Genomic DNA, 24,117 nt, shown 5'->3' with positions numbered 1-24,117 from the left:
ACCAATTCACATGTTACCCATTGCACTTAGAATAAAACACTCTGATGATCAGAGAACATTCTATAATGTTCCATCTGTTACTATACCTGTGCCCTGTGCCCTTCTGAGTGTGGTGAGTGACAAGCATGACCTAATCTTGAAATTTCTACTTATGGTATAGGTTAATGGTGTTGCAAAGAAAACAAAATGATGTAGTATCGATGTAATAATAATCAGACCAATGGAACAAAATATTTAAACTAGAACCAAACCCAAATAAAGAAAATTTGTTCCAGCCAATGGAGAAAAAATAATTGCGCTGCATACTTGGCCCTGCGTTAGTGTAACATTTGCCTAGTAAAAGGGAAGGGGGGGGCTTCCCTGGCGGTGGAAGGGGTTAAGCACAGTACTATGAAGCTAACCGCAGCCTCTGCAACATGAGTTCAATCCCTGGCCAGCCAGGGAGATACCCACATGGTGCAGCAGACCTTTCCTGTCATGCCCACTGCTCTCCTCAGCAGTGTGTTTCAGCAGATCTGCCTGTTCTGTTCCCCACTCTGTCTCTGGTGAATCCTCTCACCCCCTGCACTTCTGGTCTGTGCCCTGGGATTCACCAGAGACAGAGTGGGGAGCAGAACAGGCAGATTAACCAAAGTACACTGCTGAGGGGAGCAACAGGCGAGTCAGGAGAGGTCTGCTGTGCCATGTGGGTAGCTCCCTGGCCAGGGATTGAACTCATGCTGCAATGGCTGTGGACATAGGTTGCATCTTAACCCCTTGCACCACCAGGGAAGCCCATAAATAAAATAAATCTTTAAAAAAAAAAAGAGGGAAAGGGACTGTACACTACTTTTCCTGCTTGGAAAAGGGAAAAGTAAGCCCAGGCTAAATAGTGAAGAACATGTAAGCAGGAAAGACATTAAGCCTATTCTCCAACTGGTAATGCAGGGTTGCCACCTATCAGGAAGGCTCTGTTGGAGGATAGAAGGTCTCTGTGCTCTACCAAGTGTTAACTGTTTAGATGCTGGATGGTGGCCGGGTCTCTGGATATGTCTTGGGTATGGCCTGTATAGCCTGGGTGTACAGAAGCTTTTATTTTCCAACTAGCTTTGAAAGCATTTAACTATTTAAGAACTGTGGAGCCTTATCAGACCAAATGTTAGGCTTCTAAGCTTTTGCCCTACATCACAGTGAATGAGCTTGTGGGGAAGGTTTCATGCAGGAGATTGACTTGGGGAGGTTTTTATTTCAGTCTTCTGATAGCAATGCTGAGGATGATTGACTGCATGGGATTTCAGAACTTCAGAAAGGAATTGAAGTAGAGGCAAGGGGGCAAACTTGAAGAAATGGATGTGGGTACCATTTGGGGGGAATAATGTATAGAGTTGATGACATTTGGGATTGGAATAGGTGTGAGTTTGATTACCAGATTCTGGCTGGCTTAATCTATTGTAGAGGATTAAAGTTACTAGGCAAGGAAAAAAAAGATGCAGTTGTGTTTGTTGTTTGTTAATCTGGTTTGTTGGTTGAATGATTGACTTTATTTAATTTGTTTAGCTAATTGTCTGATAAGAGACGTTTATATGCTACAAGCATAACTGCCACTATATATGTTAACTTAAATATCTAACATCGCAGCTTTAATAGATGCCTAAAAAAAAAAAAAAAAAAAAAAACAGGCAAGGAAGGGATTGAGGAAGTGAGCAGCACTTGCTGAGCATTAATCATGCCATTTTATCTAATTTTAGAATGACCTTCATACTGGAGGAAGGATACTATTATTGCCATTTTGTAGGTGAGAAATATAGCAGAATTGAGTTGCTGGATTGCCATCTCATACTCAGAAAGTAAGAGTGTCCAAAATCAAACACATTTTCTCACCATCACCAAGGTCAAGGTCAGGAAAATACCTCTAAAATGGTAAGAAAGAAGAATGGAAGGGAAGGAGAAAGGACAGGCAAACCTGTATTTAGCATTACTAAAGAAAGAGGCAAATTCCAATGAAAGGAACCTAGCAGACCTGTTTATTGAGGAGTGGTTCTTTTTCCTACCCAGACAAGTGAACAGTCCTACTCTGCCAGCCATTGGAGCATGCCACCCTCACCTGAGCTGGTAGAGTGAGGTGTCCAGATGTGGCTGCGGTGGGGGGAGTGCTATATGATCTCAGGTCTGTGGGGTAACCAGGCCATTAGAACCTTTTATGAAATGGGACTGAAGAATGTTTTATGTGTTGAATCTAGTAATTTGAAAAAGGGCTAGTGTTTTGTGCATCTTTTTGCTTCATTTTCCATGTAACTGGCACTGTTTTTTTTTAATAAAAGAATTTATCTGTGATGAATTGGGAACAAAGGAACAAAATCTGGCTCTTTGCCACATATGGTGCGAGGAGTATGCTTTAGAACATCAAAAGGAAAAACAAGGGAACCTGATAGGTGTGTTTGTGCTCTTGGTAACACAGACTTCCTCTTGTAAATGAAATGGGTTAGTGAACTGCCTTCATACAGCCACCTATTGACTTTATATACAAATATAATCAAGTGATGTGTGTCATTCCAGTTGCACAATAGATGAACCTGGTTTTTGTAATTTAACAAAAAAAATCCAATTTATGTAACATATTAAAAGAAGCATTATCAACTTGTTTTCTCCTCAAAAGACTGTAGCTATTAAACTCCTTAATTACTTCATTTTCACTCTCAGTGTAACATTAGCAGTTTAGCACTTCAAGTATAAAAATGATTAATGAGCCTGAGAATTCATTCGCATACATATCACTTTGCAGCTTGACATAACCCTGGAGCCTGTTCTCTGTTCTAACCGTAGACATACTTCCTAGCAAATATCTTATTGCATATTAAACGCCTAATCGTTGCATACATAATTATAGTCATCTTTTCTGTTTCTTCCATACAAACAGAAAAGAAAATAAATCAAATGCATTGAAATGTAACTAACTTTTAAAACCCAACTAGAAATCCATAGGGGACAACTTGATTTTTGCATTGTCCCTGTCCCCCCAGTTCAGTTGTGCTTTGAGTTGAACTGCCATGCATCTAAAAATGTATCTTTTAACATTTTTAAACATGTAGGAAAAACACTTTCAACTTCTATATTTATATCTGTGTGAGTACTGCGATTTGGGAAAATATGATGAGAGTAAAGACTGCATTGTGGATTCAGAGAATAGGATTTTATTTGGAGTGACTGTCAAAAATATCTACAGGGGGCTATTTCTGTCTAACCATCCTTGGCTTGCATTGATGCCATGTGGTTACATGTCTCTTTCAGCTTTACTGCATTTCCTTTTTGATCTCCCCTAAGGTGATTCCATATTGCTGACTATGTTCAGTTATTCCTGAGGCTTACTCTTCTAAGTAGGAATAATAGTAGTGTCTGTCTTTTGCCTTCTCTTGGCCTTCCTACCCTTTTCTGTGGAGTCCACCCACAACTGTGTATTGTTCTGTCTCAAAACCTTCTTCTCCCTCAGACACACATATCACCTGTAAGCTGTGCTCCACCCTGACTCAGTACTGAGCAGGGAAGATAAACGAAGTTGGGCTCAGAACTCAAGAGAACTGCACTTGTCAGACCTGTTGCCATGACACAAAGTTGTAGCTGCTGGAAAGTGAACGAGGCAACTCTTAGGGGCCTCCTGTGTTCAAGGGAAGAGCAGAGCTGCAGACTGCTTGTTAGATTCTAAATTAGGTCTTCAGATGGTCTTATTTATGTAGGTGTATGTATACAGCATAAATATTTACTTATTTCCATTCGATTTTTAGAGGGAGATATTTATGTGAGGGACAAAGTGTCTGTTTGATCCCCTGAACCAGCCATGGTTAAACATTAATTAGAATACACTTTACAAACCATGCATATACTCTGGAAAAGCACAGGTATATTACCTTTCTGCACAAGTCTCGACTACAAATGCAGTCTTGTGGCTGGGCCTGGGTCACTGACAATCAGACCACTGCAAGGTAGTGCAGTCAGCCAAGACACTGATACACTATTTCCAAGAGGACTTTCTAGTTATAATCACCATATTTTCTTTTCTTTTTTTCCTTAAATATTTATTTATTTATGCATACAAGAACTGGGGTGTAGGCCAGAGATTCAGGGGGTGAAAGGATTTACCAGAGACAGAGTGGGGAGCAGAAGAGGCAGATCGACTGAAATACACTGCTGAGGGGAGCAACAGGCGAGTCAGGAGAGGTCGGCTGCGCCATGTGTTTCACCTCACTGGCTGGGGATCGAACTCATGCTGTAGTGGCTGTGGGTAGCTTCATAGTGCAGTGTCTTAATCTCTTGCCCCACTAGGGAGGCCCCAATAGCCATACTTTTCAACAAGAGCCTTACTGGGACAATTACAGGATGCCAAGATGAAAAGTAAATGATTATTTTTAGTATAAGTGTTAGCGCAGACCAAGGGGTAGCTCGGGACCCCCAAACTTGCAAGCTCGAAAGGGCTCTGGCCATCTGAGGGCACAAAAGGCAAAGCAGAAAAGTCTTTAATAGGATTAATGTGCACAGAGAAGATAAGGAATTCTCCAATGAAAAAACCCAAATTACCCATCCCCTCCTGGGTAAATGTCCAGCCAAAGAGGATTTGTCTCAAGTGAGGCCTGCTAAGGCCTGAAAGCTTGCCACAAGTCTAAGGCTCCTTCTGGCAGGGAACCCTATGAAAGGGGTTCTAAAGCAGGTCCCAGAAAGCTGGCACAAAAGGAGATACCACATCAACAGCGTGGCTGCCATTGTCAGCCTCCCCACGCATCTCTTCCAAGTGCTTCTACCTGTGTCTCCTCTGGCGTCTCCTTCCTTGTCTCCTTCCCAGCAGCACCAGGGTGCGTGTGGGCTGCAGAAAGCACAGGCCTCCATTTTTTTTTTACTCTCTCTCGGCTGCCTTTCCCGTTAAATAGCTTCACCTGCCCCTAAGCTCCGGCTCTAATTTAGTGAGGCCAAGAACATGGTGCCTCCCCTTTTTAATGGAGCTGTCTTTGTAAGATCAGTAAGCTTCAAATATTACATGGAGTAGTCTAATACTAACCAAATTACTCTTTTATTATCTGAAATACAAATTAAACGGGGAGTCCGTGCATCGTTACATACTGAAGTGGTATCCTTATTTATAAGTGATTCAATGCAAGCAAACAAAAGCATTTTCAAAAGCGCACTTCCTAAGGTTAGCGACTAACACAATTATTTTCATATCCCCACGTGACACAAAAGTGGGTGGGAACGTGAAAAGATGGACATACCAGGGGCCGCCCTTGGGACCAGCCTGCATCTCCAGGTGTTCCGCGTATGCAAGATCATGCAGAACCACGCAGAAGCACTCGGTCTGAGCAGGATCACGCATGCCTACGCAGGATCACGTCGGTCCATGCAGGAACACGCAGACTCGGTAGGATCACGCAGCACACGCTCTGCCACGCTCTCCACCTTGGGCGATTCTCGGGGATGGTGGGGAAGGTTAGTCCTGCTTGGGGCTGAGAGCCTATCTTCCTGCTGCCCTCTGGGTTCTGGCGCCCCAGGCGTTGGAAGGCTCCCTGCATACAAGAATGGCTTCCTCTGTGCGGCAGGACACCCATTGCAAAGTTCTGTAAAATGACACCCAAGAAGCCCAGTCCTTGCACGCATGCATTTTGTAATTGCAGACAAGAACGGTCCGCACCTGTTTGCGAATTGTGCTAATAATGGAAATCACATTTAACAGTCCGGTCAGTAGAATGTGGATATGGGGAAGTCGAAAATGTTTTCCTGGATTCTATAAGACTGTCAAAGAGGACACCCAAAAAGAAAATGCAGCGAAGAAGAGAGAGGCATTGCATTTCTAAAAAGGTATTTAACCAGTACCTCGAAAGTACAAAACAAAGTGTATTGGAGGGTGGTTTTAAAATGAAATGTTTTGTTGTTTTGCAAACTGAATGTATTCTGTAGCAAGGAGAGCAAAGTATGAATGATGACGCACATAAAACCTTCCTAGTTAGAATTTTAAGTGTTTTTCTTTTGGTCTTTTGGTTTGTTTTTAAAAAGCTCAGTTGAAAAATCTGCTGTTTTGAATGAGAACTTTCTGCGATGCAACACTTTGATTCATGTTTGCTGTCACCTGGCTTGAGCTTACTATGTAACCGTAAAACATTGCTAATTGATGTTTGAGCGCGTGTGTTTGTGATTTTCTCTAGCCAATATGCCTTTTCAAGAGAAAGATTTAATCCAGTATATATATATATATGTATATATATATATATATGGCTAAATTTTACTAGTACGACTATTTATCTGGCAGTGGTTTTCTAAGTGTGCAATATATTAACACTTTGCATTTTGAATTAGGACGTTTTATTGTAGTACAGAGATATTACTTCTAATGATATGTCTAGTCTACTTTAGACATAATTTTCAATTCACTTAAAATCATTTCTATGTAAGAAATGGGTACCTATTTTTAAGTTGGTCGTTTTTAAAAAAAATTCCAGGCAAGTGACTGGGATTATTCTTGGGCAATGGTACCTACTGAATTACCTTTCAAAACACATCTGGGAAATATATAGTGTTTACTACCCAAAATAGTTATGGTGACTAATTAACTTCTTACCTAGATTTACAATACTGTTACCCTGTAAAGTAATCTTTGTAAAATAGGTCACAAACTGGGTCTGCCTGAATATTGAGTATAAATCTTCTGTTTCGTGGATTTGCACTAAACTCTAAAGCAAAACTTCTTGTCCAAGAACAATACATGGATAACATTGGCGGCTATGTCCCTCCTCTATGTCTTTTACTCAGGTTCTCATCCTGAGCTGCCTGCTTCATGTGGGCCTCCTGCCCCTTTCTTGTTACTGAGAGCGAGTCTTGTTTCCTTCTTGCTAGTAACGCCATCCGTTTCTGCTTCTCCCACATGTATGGTTCTGAACTTTCTGGTGATTGCAGATTTGACTCCTTCTCTCTCTCGGTGGTTGATATTCTTTAACTTTAAGCAGTTAGAATTCCTTTGTAGGAATTCTACAAGATGGTGCTTAGGGAGCTGTTTGTATGGAGGAGGGGAGGGAAGCAACTTGCTTTGAAACTGTATTTGCATTGCTATCGCTATTTTTACTCAAGTTGCATATTTATTTGGGATGGCAGTTGCAGAAGTTCCTAAAGACTCCACCTAGCTGTTCTTTCTGTTCTTTGGTGGTGCTATGGATTCCAGACTGGGTTTCCCAAAGGGCTGTTTTCTAATTGAGTGTTGTGATGGTCCCAGCTATGGATATGAATTGCCTACAGCTGTAGTCAATAACTGTGTCTTGGACGATTGACTTAATGTCATAAATTCCTGATCCTAGATCCCACTTAGTCATGTCTGTCTCTAGTGGGGTAGCGTGTTTCTTCTAGTTGAAGGTCAGTGTTGGCAAATGCTTGCTTTGAAAGAAACTAGTTATTGCCTATCATGATATCCTCCAGTTACTAAGGTTTTCATATACTGAGGGCCAGCTGGTATAGTCATGAGATGTGTCTTAAAACAGACCTGGAACTGAATTTCTTTATGTTACACCATTCTCGCCTGTTTTGAATTTTTATAAAATGAGGATAATCATAATATTCATTCTCTCACAGTGGCTAAGAGGATTAAGTGAGGAAACTTAAGTGCTTGACACATACTTGACAATCAGGAAACTCTCATAAAAATTGCCCCTGTCTTGTGTAGAATGAAGATGGACTGTGTCCAACATACTTTATCTGTGTTTTAGATAAATATGGATATTCAAAACGCTGAGTCATTCATTCAACAAACTGTCTTAAGTGCTACTTTATTCCAGGCCTCTCCTCTGTTAAAGTGTGCTGGCCAAGAAACTTAGAAATAATGGCGAATATGACATGTTAGAATTAAGGATAGCTGGAGGAGGAAAGCGGGGGATGGTTGCAGGTAGAGAACATAAGTAAAACTGTAGCCCCCAAAGTTAAAGGATAGAGTGAAGAACAATGTGAATTGCAGTGTGGGAAATTAAAAAGTGAGTGCAGAGACACTATTGAGGCTAGAAAAGGCATGATCTTAAGAGACTTGTACTAATATTGATCACATGGAAATTTAAAAATGTTTCCCAGGCACATGTAGGAGATCTCTTATGTTTTTCCATTTTATTTTTAGTATGTCGCCATTAAACATTTTGGTGCTATCTAGTTTCATATTTGTGTGTGTGATCTAGATAAAAAACTCCCTGGAAGTAGTGTACCAACCACCCCTATTTGTCCAAACCTAAGGGATTTCCCTGGGAGCAGGACTTTCACTGCTAAAATTGGGACTGTCTCAGGCAAACCAGGGCAATTGATCATCCTATTCTTAAAAGCAAGAAAAGCTTCTTAATCTTCCTACAATATATCCCAGAGTCTTATACAGTCTCTGGTGCCTTGAAGAGGCTTTAAGGGAGAAGAAATAATTTCTCTTTTGCCCTTCTAGGTTCTTGACTGATACCCCCATGTAATAAGACAGATGAATAAGAAAAACAAGCAGAAGTTTAGTAACGTGTGTGCCTCCTATATGCATGGTAGATACCCAGGAAAACTAAGTAACTCCCTGAAATGGCCCAAACTTCCACCCCAAATACCATCTCCAGCTATAGACAAATGAAGATGTTGGGGTTTTGGTGGGAGGAGCTAGTTACAGGTTATCAGGCAAAGCACAATAAACAATGACACGATTGTGATGAAGATTTAAGTTTTAGCCTTCTCCATTGATAGGAGTTTGCACAAAATATTTTTATCTTCCTTTTTCTGCTACAGAGAGGGTGTAATGGCAGGATGGGCCACAGAGCAGGTTTTCTTTGATTCTATGCAGACGGGGTAAAGGAGTAGAGAGTCCTGGAGCCCTCAGTGGCTTTTGCAGGCTTTTATTGGGATTTACCAGGTACACAGCAGGCAGGGGTTGCTGGGGGGCCGGGATGCTGGCAGGCCTCCCAGCCCCCAGCAAGTCTTCACTCTGTCTGGGCTCTCTGGCCTTTTCTGGTGGTCTCTGCTGCTCTGCTCTCTTGTGGTTCTGCTTCTGGGCTTCTGCTGGCGTCTCTGTGACACAGCCCTTAAAAGCCCAGTCTTAACACAGGTGAATTCCCATCTACATATGCCCACACCCTATTCCAGGTGCCCCCCATCAGGCATGCATTCAGGACTGCAGGGTTCCGTCATCTATCCTGATGGCGGGAGGGCAGAAAATCTGATACTTTTACCTTACCCTACAGAGGGACATGCCCGTATGGATGAAAATTTTCTTCATAAATGTAAATTCCCCTAACAAAAGGGTAACGTCTCTATTTTCAGAGTGTTCTCCTGTGTCTGATGTTTCTTGAAAATAACCAACTCAAAATTATCCTTCTGCCAAAGAGGCATATTTGGAGTGGCATATTCTGTTTCACTTCAAGGCCCAATAAATACTATGGTGATCCATCAGTTTCAGCCAGAGCCTTGGAATTTTGTCTGGATAGTGAGGGATAGGTCTCCCCAAGATGTCTAGAAAAGATCTTAAGATATGTCACTTCAGTATGTGGATTATTTCCAGCTGAGGTCAGTTAGATTCTGCAGGATCACAAGCTTTCAACAGTCTCAATTACTTAGACGAATAAAAATTAGGGGTATAACCCAGAATTAGTTTTTTTTTTTTTTTTTTTTTTTTTTTTTTTTTTTTTTTTTACCAGAAATAACCTTTCTCTTTGAGAGCTCTATCTATATGGCAGGGAAAACACCTAATTACAGACCATCTGGTCTTGGCCATAAAAGTCACCCTCCTCCGTCCTTGAAACCCCAACCCAAGTTCTTGTTCCATTTCATAGCTCAGGATATATACTCCGATTATTCCTCACTAACCTTGTGTTTATTTCCTGTGCCTATGTAATTAAATTTGGCCATTTTTCCTTCTAATACATCTGATGTTAATTTGATTATTTGACCAGTCCAAGAAGAACCCGGATGAGTAGGGAGAAATTTCTTCTCTTACCCGAAACTACTCAGCTACAACAGACTTGGAGTTCAGATTTAAGGCTGAAAACTTGGGGAAAATAGAGGATATTTGGCTGAAAATAAAGCTAAGAAGAAAAAAGCCAGCCTTATCTGTTCTATTGAGAAAAGATGGATTCCGTCCCTAATCTGTACCTGTAATTTTTGGTTACAAGTTTGTTTGGACACTAATATTTATTTTGGACAGTGTAGTGAACTCAGAACAGGGGTTGACATCGCAGTAACAAAACTACCCACAGCTCTACCACCCTCTCAGAATATACACTTGAAAAACTCACTTCAACTCTCAAAGCTTTATTGCCTTTAACCAAAAACATATGTAAGGCCTCCCTGGTGGTGAGGAGGTGGGGTGGGGGTGGGTTAAGACACAGCCTATGAAGGTGTCTGCAGCCACTGCAGCGCGAGTTTGATCCCCGGCCAGGGAGCTACCCGCATGGCGTGGCAGACCTCTCCTGTCTTGCCCACTGCTCCCCTCAGCAGTGTATTTCACTCAGTCTGCCTGTTCTGCTCCCCACTTCATCTCTGGTGAATCTTTTTACCCCCATACTTCTGGCCTGTACCCCAGTTCTTGTATGCATGAATAAATAAATCTTTAAAAAAAACATATGTAATAATCACAAAAACTTCCTTACAGTAAATAGCTCTATATGCTGATTTTTATAAAAATTGAAAACATTAAAAGATGAGTTACATTGTATAGCCTAATTGGCAGTGATACACTGAGAGGATTCAAGTCATTATACCAACTTGTAATACTGAGAAGAAGGAAATGACCGAAGTTAGATTTCTCCATGTGCGCATTTAAGGGGCATATCTGTAAAGATAGTAGGCACATCTGTCTGGCCACAGTTCCAGCTAATGGCACGGATTAAGTAGAATGAAATTCTTCTGAAGTTTCAGTCTTTAGTCACCTGAAATGCCCACACTGGGTCGATTGCTCATGAACTGTAGTTGTTTTTTTTTTTTTTTTTTCCTTGAAGTTCTTCAGAAGGAAGTGCTTTTATTTTTATTTTTACTTTTATTTTTTTTAGGAAGTGCTTTTAAAATCCAGAAAAGTCATTAAGTAAATCAAAGGGACAGAGGGACATGCTCATTTCAAGTTGGGCATTGGGATTTTAGGGGAAATTTAATCTCAGGGCTCTACCTACTTGCTCACTGCTAAATGGAGAAACCTAGCTATACATTTTATCTAACCCGAATGAAATTTATAAAATTTCTTCCAACACACTTGCTAGACAAAAGGATGTAAGCAGATTAAATAGAGAAAATCATACTGCTAATTGCATTCAATAATACATTTTGTCCTTTGCAATCTTTCTCTTGTGAAAAGCTGGTGGTCCCACATTCACGTGTTACTTAGCAAACAACATTAAAATTATTAGTTCCAGGCCTCCCCTGGTGGTATGGGCGGTTGAACACAGCGCTGTGGGGCTGTCCGCAGCTTCTGCAACGCTGATTCGATCCTGGCCGGCCAGCGAGGGTTCCACATGGCGCTGCAGACCTCTCCTGTCTTGCCTGCTGCTCCCCTCAGCAGTGTATTTCGTCAGTCTGCCTGTTCTGTTCCCGGCTTTTTAAATCTTTAAAAAAAATTATTAGTTTGGGCCTCCCCTGGTGACACAGTGGTTGAGCACTGGGCTGTGAGGCTGCCCACAGCCTCTGCAGCGCCGGTTCGTTTCCTGGCTGCCGGTGAGGGTCCCACAAAAAAAAAAAAAAATAGTTTCCCCAGATGTCTGTGTTATGTACCAAGAAACTATGATGACAAAGAAATCAGGATTTCCAGTCTAGCTGGGCAGCAGGGTAATAAGAATCATTCAGAACCACTGTGCAGGTTAAATTTATTGAAGAGGGGAACCTGTGTGAATAATCTGCAGATGCTTAATGCATCTGTTCAGCAAAGACACTGAGGTTGGGGCCTCCCCGGTGGCGCAGCGGTTGAGCACTGGGTTGCGAAGCTGCCCGCGGCCTCTGCGGCGCCGGTTCGATCCCCGGCTGCTCCCCGGCCACCGGAGGAGGGTCCCACATGGCGCGCAGACCTCTCCTGCTGCCCGCTGCTCCCCTCAGCAGTGTACCTCGGTCCATCTGCCTGCTCTGCTCCCTGCTCTGGCTCTGGTGAATTCTCTCACCCTCCCGCGCTTCTGACTGTACCCAGTGCTTGTATAAACAAAACAAACAAACAAACAATTAAATAAATAATAATAATAAAAAAAAAAGACACTGAGGTTGGCCAGAGAAGTTAAAAATCTCTGTCCGGTAACTTACTATGCCACTATCATAGGGTAATCCCCAGGGAAAGGGCGGGTCGGGGGGTGGGTTCCGGGTTCCCTATCCCTTGCTGAGGAAGGGTAGCTGGGCAGGCAGGAGAAGCTCGAGAAGACTTGGAGAAGGAAGGAAGAAGTTCAAGACGACTTGGAGGAGGCATGTGGAGTGCGGAGGCATGTGAAGAAGCTGCGCTGGCTTCTCAGTCTTGGACTTGGGCATGGAAGGAGACACTTGAAAGAAACAGCGATGTGGGTGAGACTCAAGGGGAGGCTGGCAGTGGCAGCCTTTATTTTGACCTGGCTTTTGATTTCGTTCTTTTCCTTCCAAGCTTGCCTGGCCCTTTCTACCCCTTTCCTGTGGTTCACCACTAGAGGGTGCTTTAGACTTGTGGCAAGTTTTTGGGCCTCAGTGGCCCTGGTTTGAGCCAACCCTGTTTGGCTGGGCTTTTACCCACAAGGGGATGGGTAATTTTGCATGCTTCATGGGGAAACTATTTCAACTATATTCTCTTCTCTTCTCGTCTCTTCTCTTCTCTTCTCTTCTCTTCTCTTCTCTTCTCTTCTCTTCTCTTCTCTTCTCTTCTCTTCTCTTTATTGCACACTAATTATATTAAAGTTCTTTTCCACTGAAGGTTTCACGCACTACATCATGTTTTGTTTTGATGCAACAGATGGCAAAACCCATTTAGAGTATGCAGATTTGGGGGTCCTGGGGTAGCCCTCACCCTGCCCTGTGACACAAGTACTAGATCAGCATCTGAGTCCATCCTGCAGATCCTTAACATAGGGCCTTTTTTAGTGAAAGAGACTGAACTGTTTCCTCTGCCTAGCCAATTTAATATGGAATATGATTGAAACCAGTAGGTCTGCAGTGGTATTTATTTATTTTCCAATTCTTTCCTAAACGAGTTTTATAGTATTCAGACCATAGTGTTAAATTGATTCACCTTTCTCAGGATGAGAATTGTAAGCAATTTGATTAGCTTCTCTCTATTTTCGTCTTCTGACATGTTCTGTTATAACTAAGAAAAATTATAGCCCTTTTTTCTTACTGAAAATAATTTACATTCAATAGTGCTTTTGTGCCTGCACAGAGCATAATCTCCATGGGCTTAAATCTCCACATTTGTAGCAGTATGGGTATGATGGTATTAAGAACAGTTCCAAAGACAAATTACACTTTTAAATGTTCACGATACTGAGTTTATCCCTCAGACCTTATAATTGAACTTGGTAAACCAGACACATTCCCTTGTGTTTTACCTAGTGAAGCAAGGAGGGAATGTTAAAAAAAATGAAATTAGGATGATTTTTTATACGACTGCTAAACATGATAAAAAAGGGAGTGTTGTTACCGTGAGAGGCATAACTTTATTGATCGCCCAGTTAAAAGCTACTAAATGAGGGAATGAAAAGATAAAAGGTGAAGGGGTCTGATCGCTTTCCTCTTGAAATGTTTTGCTCTAACAGATATTTAGTGGTCACCTACTGGGAGCAGTGATGCTGGGGGAACCCAGTTCCTCTTCTCTTCCTTCCCCTGCCTTTCACAGCAGAGCTCACCACTGACGCTTAACTCCAGTTTCACCTGCTTTTTTTTTTAAGATTTATTTATTTATTTATACAAGCACTGGGTACAGTCAGAAGCGCGGGAGGGTGAGAGAATTCACCAGAGCCAGAGCGGGAAGCAGAACATGCAGACTGATGAAGTACACTGCTGAGGGGAGAGCGGGCTGCAGGAGAGGTCTGAGCACCATGTGGGACCCTCGCCTAGTGGCCGGGGATGAAACCGGCACCGCAGAGACTGCGGGCAGCTTCATAACCCAGCGCTCAACCGCTGCGCCACCAGGGAGGCCCATCAGTTTCACCTGCTTTACTTCTTTCCAGTCCATCCCAGAGCAGAGCTCCTGCCCCTGTCTCCCTTCTGCTTTCTGACTCTCCATGTCTAGCCCCATTTTCTAGTGGTGGTTCTATAAGTCTCCCCATCTCAGCAAGGGTCCCCATCCTACAGTGATCAGCATCCCTTAATTCCAGTGTCCTGCTTGTACCACCTATTTGAATCCTTTTAAAAATGATTCTCTGTACTTTCTGTTTCCTTTGTCTTCTCTTAAAAGGCCAGTACTCCCTGTGCGCTTAGCACCTTTGCTGGCAAATATCTTCGTGTGAAGGGGCTTTTTTCTCATCACTGTCTTCTGGGCCCAGAAAGCTGAGTACTGGGTCCCTCAGGGAACAGGAGAGGTTGGGTTCATAAGCTCAGTTTGTAAGGTCTGTGAGGCATGGTCATTACCCTGGCTGACTGTTGTCTTCTCCACACTTACAAGTGTCTTTGACATTGTAGATATGCAGTGTTTAATACGTGAATATGAGTGCATGTGCCTCTCATAAATTGCCTGACATTGACAGTGTTAAAAAAAAAAAAAGAAAGAGAGAGAGAAAGAAAGAAAGAAAAAAAAAAACAGGTCCAAAATGGAGTCACTTGTGCCAAGCCTATTACCAATCTCGATTTAGTAACTAATTTAATTGCAGTTTCAACACCTCCATGAATGTAATCTTAAAAGGATTTTAAGAAAAAAAGATTTATTTATTTATGCATACAAAAGCTGGGATACAGGCCAGAGGTGTGGGAGGGTGGTGAGAGGATTCACCAGAGACAGAGTGGGGAACAGAACAGGCAGATTGACTGAAGTACTCTGCTGAGGGGAGCAGTGGGCGAGACAGGAGAGGTCTGCTGCACCATATGGGTAGCTCCCTGGCCGGCCAGGGATCAAACTAGTGCTGCAGAGGCTGCGGACAGCTTCATAGGTTGCGTCTTAACCCCTTGCACTACTAGGGAGGCTCCATGAATGTAATGTCAATCAGTCCCAGTCAGCCATACAGATAATCTGCATAAGACACCTCTGTCTTCCCCTAAAGGGAGGTGGCCTGCTTGAAGTACTGAAGACAGTACTGAATAACATCCTAAACACTTTCTGACTATAAAAACCTTCCATTTTCTATTGATACAAATCCTTTGAGTACTCTTCTGTTAGGGAGGTGGGATGCTATGGGATTCAGGAATCCTTTAGTAAGACTGTTTAGATTTATATATTTACATGGTTGAAATGTATTTATTTTTGCAGCTGTAAGGTTGGACATTATTTTTGACCTTCTAACTACAATTTTAAACTGAATGACGTGGGGATGGTCACAGTTTTTAAAATTTGTGACAGATCTGCATCTCTATCAGGGTCTGTATAATCAAGTAAGAGAGCCTCCCTGGTGGTACAGGGGTTAAAATCTCTGCTCTGTCAAGCTGTAGCCAATCACTGTGGCCTGAGTTCAATTCCTAGCCAGGGAGCTGACCCACATGGCATTGCAGACCTGTCCTGTCTCTCCTGCTGCTCCCCTCAGCAGTGTTTTCAGTAGATCTTCCTGTTCTGCTCCCCACTCTGTCTCTGATGAATCCTCTCACCACCACCACCACACCTCTGGCCTGTACCCCAGTTCTTGCATGCATAAATAAACCTTTAAAAAATAAAATAAGAATCTTCATTTTCTGAAATGTAACAGAGAAGCACAGGCATTCTTTTATTGTAATGAAGACACAATTTTGTTTGATTAACACTGAACCTAGTCAGTGTCCTTTGAATTTCCTTCCGAAATGATAGTATAGCTGTTTCTTTAAATTAAATAATCACTTAAAAATTATATTTGCTTCTCAAACTAGAGAGAAGCTCATTTAGCTTAACAGTTGACTTGTGCAATATTTTTCTACTCACATAATTTCTTCTTTTCTAATGACTGTATTTGCTTTATTATTTTGGAGCTCAGTAAGATAAAAAAATAACATTTAAATGCCTCCTGTGGGCTAAGATTTTTCCACAACATTTTTGTGTTGTGGAATATTCTCTCTCTCTCTCTCTCTCTCTCTCTCTCTCTCTCATATGTGTGCACACACACACACACACACACACTCAGTCTTTCCTCCCTCCACATTCACTCAAAGAAACGTGAAATGAAATGTCTACACTCTGTTAAGTATGAACATGGACTGTGCATATAGTCATGAAAAACAAGGATCGCGATTTCCTTTTTCATTATTGACTTTGTGCCAGCAAAACATTTTGAGGAAAGAATGTTTTATATATCAGTTGTTTTCATTATCTAAATCAAAATAGGTCCAGTGACTGTTTAACTTAGATTCGTTTTAACTGTCCTGATTTTCAAGTAGTCTGAATTTTCTACCTACATTTCAAGTTATGTGGCCTAATTTTTTGAGTTGGGAAAATATGGTCCTCTTGGATATACATTTATTTTGGAAACAAAAAAAAAAAAACATGTCAGAGTCTTTTTTAGGTCAAAATAAAGTATGATTTTAATAGTTTGATTTCAAAAAAATCAAAACTCAATTGTTTTTAAAGTTGGAGAATACAGAAAGTTATGTGGTATGCATGATTTGTTAAGAATTTGATTTTTAGGTCAAAACCAACTTACTGAACATGAAAATTATCCAGCTTTACTTTTACATCATGCATGCACATTTTAATACAGTATCCTTGCCATACAGTGTCTTCTCATTCTTGGAAATGGACTTGAAGCTAAACAACTTATAAGGAAAGCAAGTCCTTGAATACATGAATACATTCGAAGTTGGCCTGGATTGTTTTTGTTTTTTCATGGACAAAATAAGAAAAAGTATTTTTTTGTGGACATGATGTACACTTAAGTTTTAAGGTCAGTGTGCTTGGCCATAAAACAAGTAAATCAAGTAATACATAAAAGAAGTAATAGACAAGAAGCAAGTTTCATTTTAAAACAAGTAAATATTTCCTAATTGTAATGCACAATAGGTGTATTTTACAAAACAGCCTGTTTGGTAGATATAGGGACATTCATAAGTAATGATTGAAAGTCATGGGAAGAAGGGCATATATTGTGCATGATGCAGTGTGGCTGTAATAGCCAACTAGTGCTGGCTAATGTTAGCCACCCTACAGTAAATATAATACTTGTCCTACATCAGCGGCTTTGAGTGGTTGTTTTCTCAGTGTTTCATCCTTTTACGCTTTTGAGTTTCAAGTGCTTTAAATGGGTCATCTGGTTTCTCCTTTCTGTAGGTTACACTAGTAGCAACTGATCTTTGAGTCCCATAGTAATGATCGAAGGTACAATGCAGGGGTAACCTGAATTTTTTTTATTTAAAAAAAGACATTTATTTACGTACAAGAGTTGGGGTGTAGACCACAGGGGGGTGGTGAGAGGATTCACCAGAGACAGAATATGGAACAGAACAGGTGGATCTACTGCAATACACTGCTGAGGGGAGCAGTGGACAAGACAGGAGAGGTATGCTGTGCCATGTGGGTCACCTCCCTGGCTGGGGGATCAAACTTATGACTCAGTAGCTGGCAAAAGCTTCGTAGTGCTGAGACTTAACCCTTGCACTACCAGGGAGGCCCAAATGCTTTTTTAAATACTTTTCTATGTCATGTAATGCTGGTTTGAGCATATCAGCCATTCTGTGTGTGGGCCAGACCGATGTATGTTGGCAAAGATAGGCATTGCTGTTAGATTGAGAGACATGCTGCATGACAAGGTCTGTGTGCTGCATATCTTGTCCTACCATTTTATCTGAAGTTGATACATATATTTGAGCATCTAGCATATGTCCAGCATTTTGCTAACCACTTAGGAGATTATGTGGGTGAAATGGGGATAGCAGCATCATATGAGAGGGTAGTCAACAGAAGCCTGAAATGGGGGGACCTGTTCAGGACAACAGCCGTATGCAAAAAAATTAAAAACCCTATAAAAACAAATATACAGACAATGATGCTTTGATGGTGCTCATTAAACTCTTCATGTTGCAGGATGTGTACTCGGGCAATGGCAAATCCCAAAACCTGGTAGAAGTTTGGTTGGCATATATTATGGTAACTACGTCCCATTCATCAGTTACAGGAATGTAGCTCGTTTTATATAACATTTTACTATCTTTCAAATCAGTAATCGTTTTTCAACACAGTACTTTGATAGAATGGATCAATTAAAACTCAGCTCTGAAATACCTTGAGTGATAATGACCCCACCACGTTACATTTTGTTCCACTGCACTTAATTTTTCATCCGCCACATTTTCTTTTCATTGCTCCATCGTCTAGATTCAGCACTAAAATGATTTGAAGGCATCCTGAAATCCTTTTAAAATCTACAAATTGGGACTTGACATTTGGAAGAATTCACATCTGCAGTTATCTCTGTACACTTACCTGGTCTTTTAGAGGATGTGAGTTTCTTCACAGATTAGACACCCAGGAAAGGAAAGGATTTAGAGGTTCACGGGGATGTGCTGCATTGTGCAAGACCCTTTTATCTTCTATGAACACATCAAGAACTTGTTATGATTTTGACTTGAGGTCTAATATTGTTTCTAGATATGTTTGCTCACATTCTCTAAGTCTAAGGACTTGGACCCTGACCCTACTTGTTCTCACATGTAGTAACAGATACTCCTGTACCAATTATATAACTCAGCTTCTCACCATTTTGATGTGCAGAGGTTAAGTTATTTTCAGAACTCACACGGTTAATACATGATATATTTACTCCTCACAAAGGAAAATTCTGCCCTATGAAAGAGTAGTTCTTTTATAAAATCACATGTCAGAAATAGAGGAAAGTATATTTATAAAACAACTAATTTTATACTGTTTGATAATGAGAAAGGTATGCTATTAAAACATTTTTCATTACATCCTTTTTCCAATAGATGTTTTTCTTGGTTTTCTTATTTCAAAAGTATTAAAAAATGTCATTCTTCATACCAGCATTACAGTTTGTGTGTCTATTCTCATTGACTTTTTTCTGATATAAAAGGGGTTATGTGATGTATAGTGTTTTGAAACTCTCCTTTGTCCCTTCTCTCATGCATAGATAGCTCTCATTGTTATTAAATACAAACTACATGATGACTAGAATGGTTGCATGGTAGTCTATTGTGTTGATATGTCTTCATTAACCAACCTTTCTGTTTTTGAAAAAATCAAATGCCCTTCATACTTTCTCTTTAGTACTCAATATTATAGATGTATGTAATACCTTTGAGAAAGAGAGAGAGAGAGAGAGAGAGAGAGAGAGAGTGTGTGTGTGTGTGTGTGTGTGATGCAGTCTTTCAAAGATCGCCATCTGTTTACTTCTTCAGGAGAAATTTTTAGAAGTTGCATAGCAAAGTCATATTTTTTCTCCTCCTCCTTCCTCCTCCTCTGCCTCTTCCTGCTTATTTATATTTATACACTGGTATTTTAAAGTTCCTATAGCCTGTAGAAGGGGAACGGATACAGAGAAAGGAAGTTTCAGTTCTAATAAAAGTTTCTTTTTTCTGCTGTGCAACCATTAAATAATCTTCATGTTAACACTGTAAGTTGAGTGGAGATTTTAAGTGACTTGGCAAAGGCTACATTATAAGTGGCAGTGCTGAAAGGGAATTTAGTGCTTCTTAACTGTAGAACTTTGCTTGAAATTTATAGTGAAATGCACATAGCAGACAATTAACTTTTTTAAAAATATATGATTTAGTGTTATTTAGAACATTTACAGTGGTATGCAACGATCATCTCTATCTACTTCCAAAACATTTTCATCACCCTAAAAATAACATTTTTATGTATTAAGTCATTGCTCATTCCCCTTCCCTCAGTCCCTGGCAGCCATGTTTTTGAGGTTCATGCAGTTGTAGCATGCATTGATACTTCATAATGTTTGTATGACTGAATAATATTCCATTGTATGGATATACCACATCTTGGTTATCCATTTATTTGTTGATGGACTTTTTTTAGGTGTTCAGATTGCATTTATTTTTCCAATTTTTTATTTTTTTTTAAATTTTATATATTTTACATCATTTTGTATTTTTGCACAATGTATGCAAACTCATGCAATTTGCAGCAACGTGGATGGAGCTGGAAGGGATCATGCTCAGCGAAATAAGCCAGAAAGAAAAAGAAAATTACCGGATGGTTTCACTCATAGCAGGAATTTAGAAAAGCTAAATAAGGGACCAGGAAAAGACTAATTATAATAAACTAAAAGTCAAAATCAACAAGCAACTATAAACCAGAGACATATTATGGGGGAGTGGAAGGAGGGAGTAAGATCAAAACAAGGGGGGGTGGGAATTGTATGGGGACTATAACCTAGATGAAAATGCACACATTGTTGGACATTTAACTTGTTTCTACTTTGGGTCTATTGTGAAAATTGATGCTATGAACATTCACGTACAGGTATTCAAATAGCTCTTTTCTGTTTGTTTGAATGTAAATCTGGAAGTGGAATTGGGTGGGTCATCTTAACCAAAGAACTTTAATTATTTTTTTATTAATTAAACATTTTTCTTACATCTTTGTAGTCCCGTAGTTCTCTCACCACCTTGCACCCATGAACCACCACCATATTCCCTTGTGTTCACCCCTCCCCTGTTTTGTCCCCCTCCCACCCCTTCCTTTGCGTTATGCCTCAGTTCTTGAACCATAGAACTTTTACAATGTTCTTTCACAAGGGTGCAAGTCCTTGCATGGTAGTAAGATTTTTCTTTACAATTTAAAAATAAAAGGTTCAAGTTATTTTAATATCGTATCATCAGTCAGTTTATTATTTTGACAGTGTTTGATGTTTAAAGAATTAAAGTCTAAACAATCCCAGTCACTTAATTCCTATAATGTGCAACTGCTGTTAAAACTTACATTTAGGGTTAAAGAAGGACACACAGATCCTCTTTAGCCAGTGGCTATTGTTATCTGTGCTTTGCTGACCATTTTGCTTCAAGGTCGAATGTATTGTTAGTGGACTTATCCAGAGCAATCAGATTCTTATAAATTCCCTTCTTTATAATTGGGGATGACAAATCATGAATTTTTAAAATCGTAGACTGAAGACACTCTTTAAAGGAATCATCTTGATGAGGACATTTTTAAATAGAATTGCCCAGGAAGCTAACTACTCCCTAGGGACCTTGAGTTCCTATTGGATTTCTGTGTAACTTTTGCCTGTGTATTTTGAGACCTGGAAAACAGACTCAGGGAAAATTGAAGTGGGCAAGGGAAGTTCTCTCCTTATTGTCAATGACAGAGAGCAGCTGACATGGCTTGTCTGGGTAAGTGGACCTCATTATCCTCCAGCAGTTTCTACCAGACTGGCTTGCACAAGGAATTTACCTTCTTCCTGAAGCACAAAATACAAGAGATGAAAAAAGCTCTTTAATTCAAGGAGGAGATGGAAGATGGGGAAGGAGAAAGAAAGCAGAAATTAGTGGTTTTAATTATAGGATTTTTGAGATGAAGGAGGCTGGAGTGATCACCTCATTCCACTTCCCTACTTGAAATGAAGAGGGACTGACAATGTCACACAGCCTGTGGGGCTGTAGCTCAGGGGACTGGAATCTTCCCCTGCACTCTCCCGCTGGTGTAAAAGCTTCCTAAGGCTACTGGGGCAGATTATCACATGCTTAGTGACTTAACACACTTGATTATTTTCCTATTCTGGAGGTCAGAAGTTTGATGCAGGTCTCACTGGGGTCATGTAGGGTGGTCTATTTAGGAGGCTCTAGGAAAGAATCATCTTTCTCCAGCTTCTAGAGGCAGCCCACCCTGTGTGGTTTGTGGCCTGCCTTCCATCTTCAAAGCCAGCAGTCACAGAATTTTGACCTCTGCTTCCATCCCAACCTTTACTTCTCTGACTCCAACTTGCCCGCCTACCTTGTTTATTTATAAGGATCCTTGTGGGCTCCGTCAGATAACCCAAGATAATCTCCCATCTCAAGATCCTCAGCTTCATCATATGGACACAGCGCTTCTCGCCATGAAGGGAGCACATTCTTAAGTTCTGGGCCTTTGGACTTGGAAACCTTTGTGGGACATTGTTCTGTCCTTTAAGGGAAACAAATGTCCAAAGAAACAAAATATATACCCCTTTTCTGAGGTCTTTGTAAGTTTCTTTATTGTCAAGTATTTCCACTCATGGAAAAATGGTACCTCATATTTGTTATACTTGCAAAATATGTTTGCTAAAAGTTGCCCCTTTTCATAGGGGCAACTAAGTCTGAAAAAAATTAAGTGAATTTTCAGAATAAATGGCAGCTCTGGAATATAAGGCCCGCATATTTAAGTTAAAATTCAGTTTTTACCACATTTTACCCACTATCTGATGGAAATCCTTCAGACTGTGAAGAAATAGAAGGATATGTTTTCATGTGTAAGTTGATTTTGTGGACATTCTTCATCATGTTAGACATAGCTAATGCTCTCAAAAGGTACACCGAACTGTTTCTCCGAGATTTATGTTGTAAGATATTATAAAACTTCTGATGCTTTTCACTGTGTACCACTGTACCTGTGCTATTATGTTACAAACTAAATTGAATTCTAACTTTTTAGTCTACCCAGAAAAGAGCAAGGGAACTCATTTCTTTTTCTGCATGATTGTGAGTTCTTAGAAACCACATCCTCGATGCATGTGGTATGTAATGCTATATGTGTGGTTGTGACCAGTCTATAAAATTAGGATCATTCTTGAGGATAGGAATTATGTTTTATTTATTTTATGGTTCTCAGCTGTGAGCTAAGTACCTAACCCTCCATAGGATTTTAGTAGAGTTTTAATAAATTTCTTATGATTTTAATTATTGAATACTGACTAAATCTTAAGCTTTGGAAAGAACCGAGCATTTTAAATTTGTGGTTTTAATTTAATTTCTAAATTAATCTCACATTGATAAGCATGACTATTAACTGTTATCGTTTTAAAATGAAACATTTCGTGGGTCCCCAAAGCCTCTTTCCTTGTCTCTAAAATGAGGAACAAAACAAAAACTAAACTAAAAAAAGTTACAGATAATGGCACAATTTTTTTTTTTTTAAACTTTGGGAGACTGGAGAATTGGTCTGGAGAATAAAGAAAGTTTTGATTTGAAATATCAAACTAGTTAACTTTTAGCAACTAGATGATATATTATTGGAATATTTGGCTTTTATAAGATTGTTAACTATTGATGAAAAACCAGCTTCTGTAACTGCATCAACAGTTTCTCTCCTTTTAATTGTAACATTAATTGTTACACTTCATTGGTAGAACCCCAGCTACCTTGCACCCCCAGTATCCAGTCTGGAAAGGCCTATCATCTTAAGTCATTTTTTTATTTTTTAACCCCATCAATCCCCATGTTTAGTTATTTAGGTTGATATTTACTTAGAACTTACACATCATAACACAGTTGTGGTTATACTTACCCATTGTCTGTTCTTGGGGATTTTACAGGTGAAATAATATTCTCCTGATAATTTTCTAATGTATGGAATTAGGCTGAATTTATTTTTTGAATTAGCTTACTTGTGAACTTCCGCTGGGTTGGCTTTTAGTCTATATGAAAAGGGTGACCAAACAAAACCCCACTGTGTTTCATGGATTCTAAGCATACATTTAACTTCTGTGAAATCAGGATCTAATCTGATTAATTCTATGCTGATGTTTCTTAACTAGCTGCATTTTGTTTTTCCTTTTTGACTGATACATAGGAGATGGTGGTTCAACTTCCAATCTGTGGCAAGTTAGTTTTTATGAAATCTGGTCATTAAGATGACTCTAAACAGTTGCATTTTCCTTTTGGATTTGCATAATTCTTCTTAGGAATGTTTACAAAGTAGGGTTTACAACTTCTTCCTACTTAAGATTTTCTTCACTGATGTAATTTTATTTTGAAATCATGAGTGGTTATTTGCAAATAAAACTAAGTTGTAAAGGAACCTACTTATGTGACATAGCTTAAGGAATGCATTTCACAGAGTTGAATAGATTCAGTTGGCTCTTGATGCTAGCAATATTGGAAATTTCTCTTATAAATTTTGCGTTTTCCTTTGTGACCTAT

General features: G+C 40.1%; 1 protein-coding gene across 2 annotated transcripts in view; it reads left to right on the top strand.

Moving 5' to 3' along the window:
• The window catches only part of IL1RAPL1 (interleukin 1 receptor accessory protein like 1), a 1,141,580-nt gene that overhangs the window by 74,085 nt on the left and 1,043,378 nt on the right, over positions 1-24,117 (top strand). The window contains exon 1 of one of the 2 annotated variants that reach the window (XM_054695805.1): positions 5,221-5,817. The exons of the other annotated variant lie outside the window; for it this stretch is intronic. Within the exon in view, the coding sequence (XP_054551780.1) occupies positions 5,779-5,817 (39 nt within the window). The 5' untranslated portion in view covers positions 5,221-5,778. Of the gene's footprint in view, positions 1-5,220; positions 5,818-24,117 lie in introns of those variants that run through there. 2 annotated transcript variants of the gene reach the window in all.

The sequence above is a fragment of the Talpa occidentalis genome, unplaced genomic scaffold, assembly GCF_014898055.3.
Source record: "Talpa occidentalis isolate TD23 unplaced genomic scaffold, MPIMG_talOcc4v2.1 talOcc4.15, whole genome shotgun sequence".
Taxonomy (NCBI): Eukaryota; Metazoa; Chordata; class Mammalia; order Eulipotyphla; family Talpidae; genus Talpa; species Talpa occidentalis.
The sequence above is the reverse complement of the archived record's forward strand: the minus strand, read 5'-3'. Positions and strand labels throughout refer to the sequence as shown.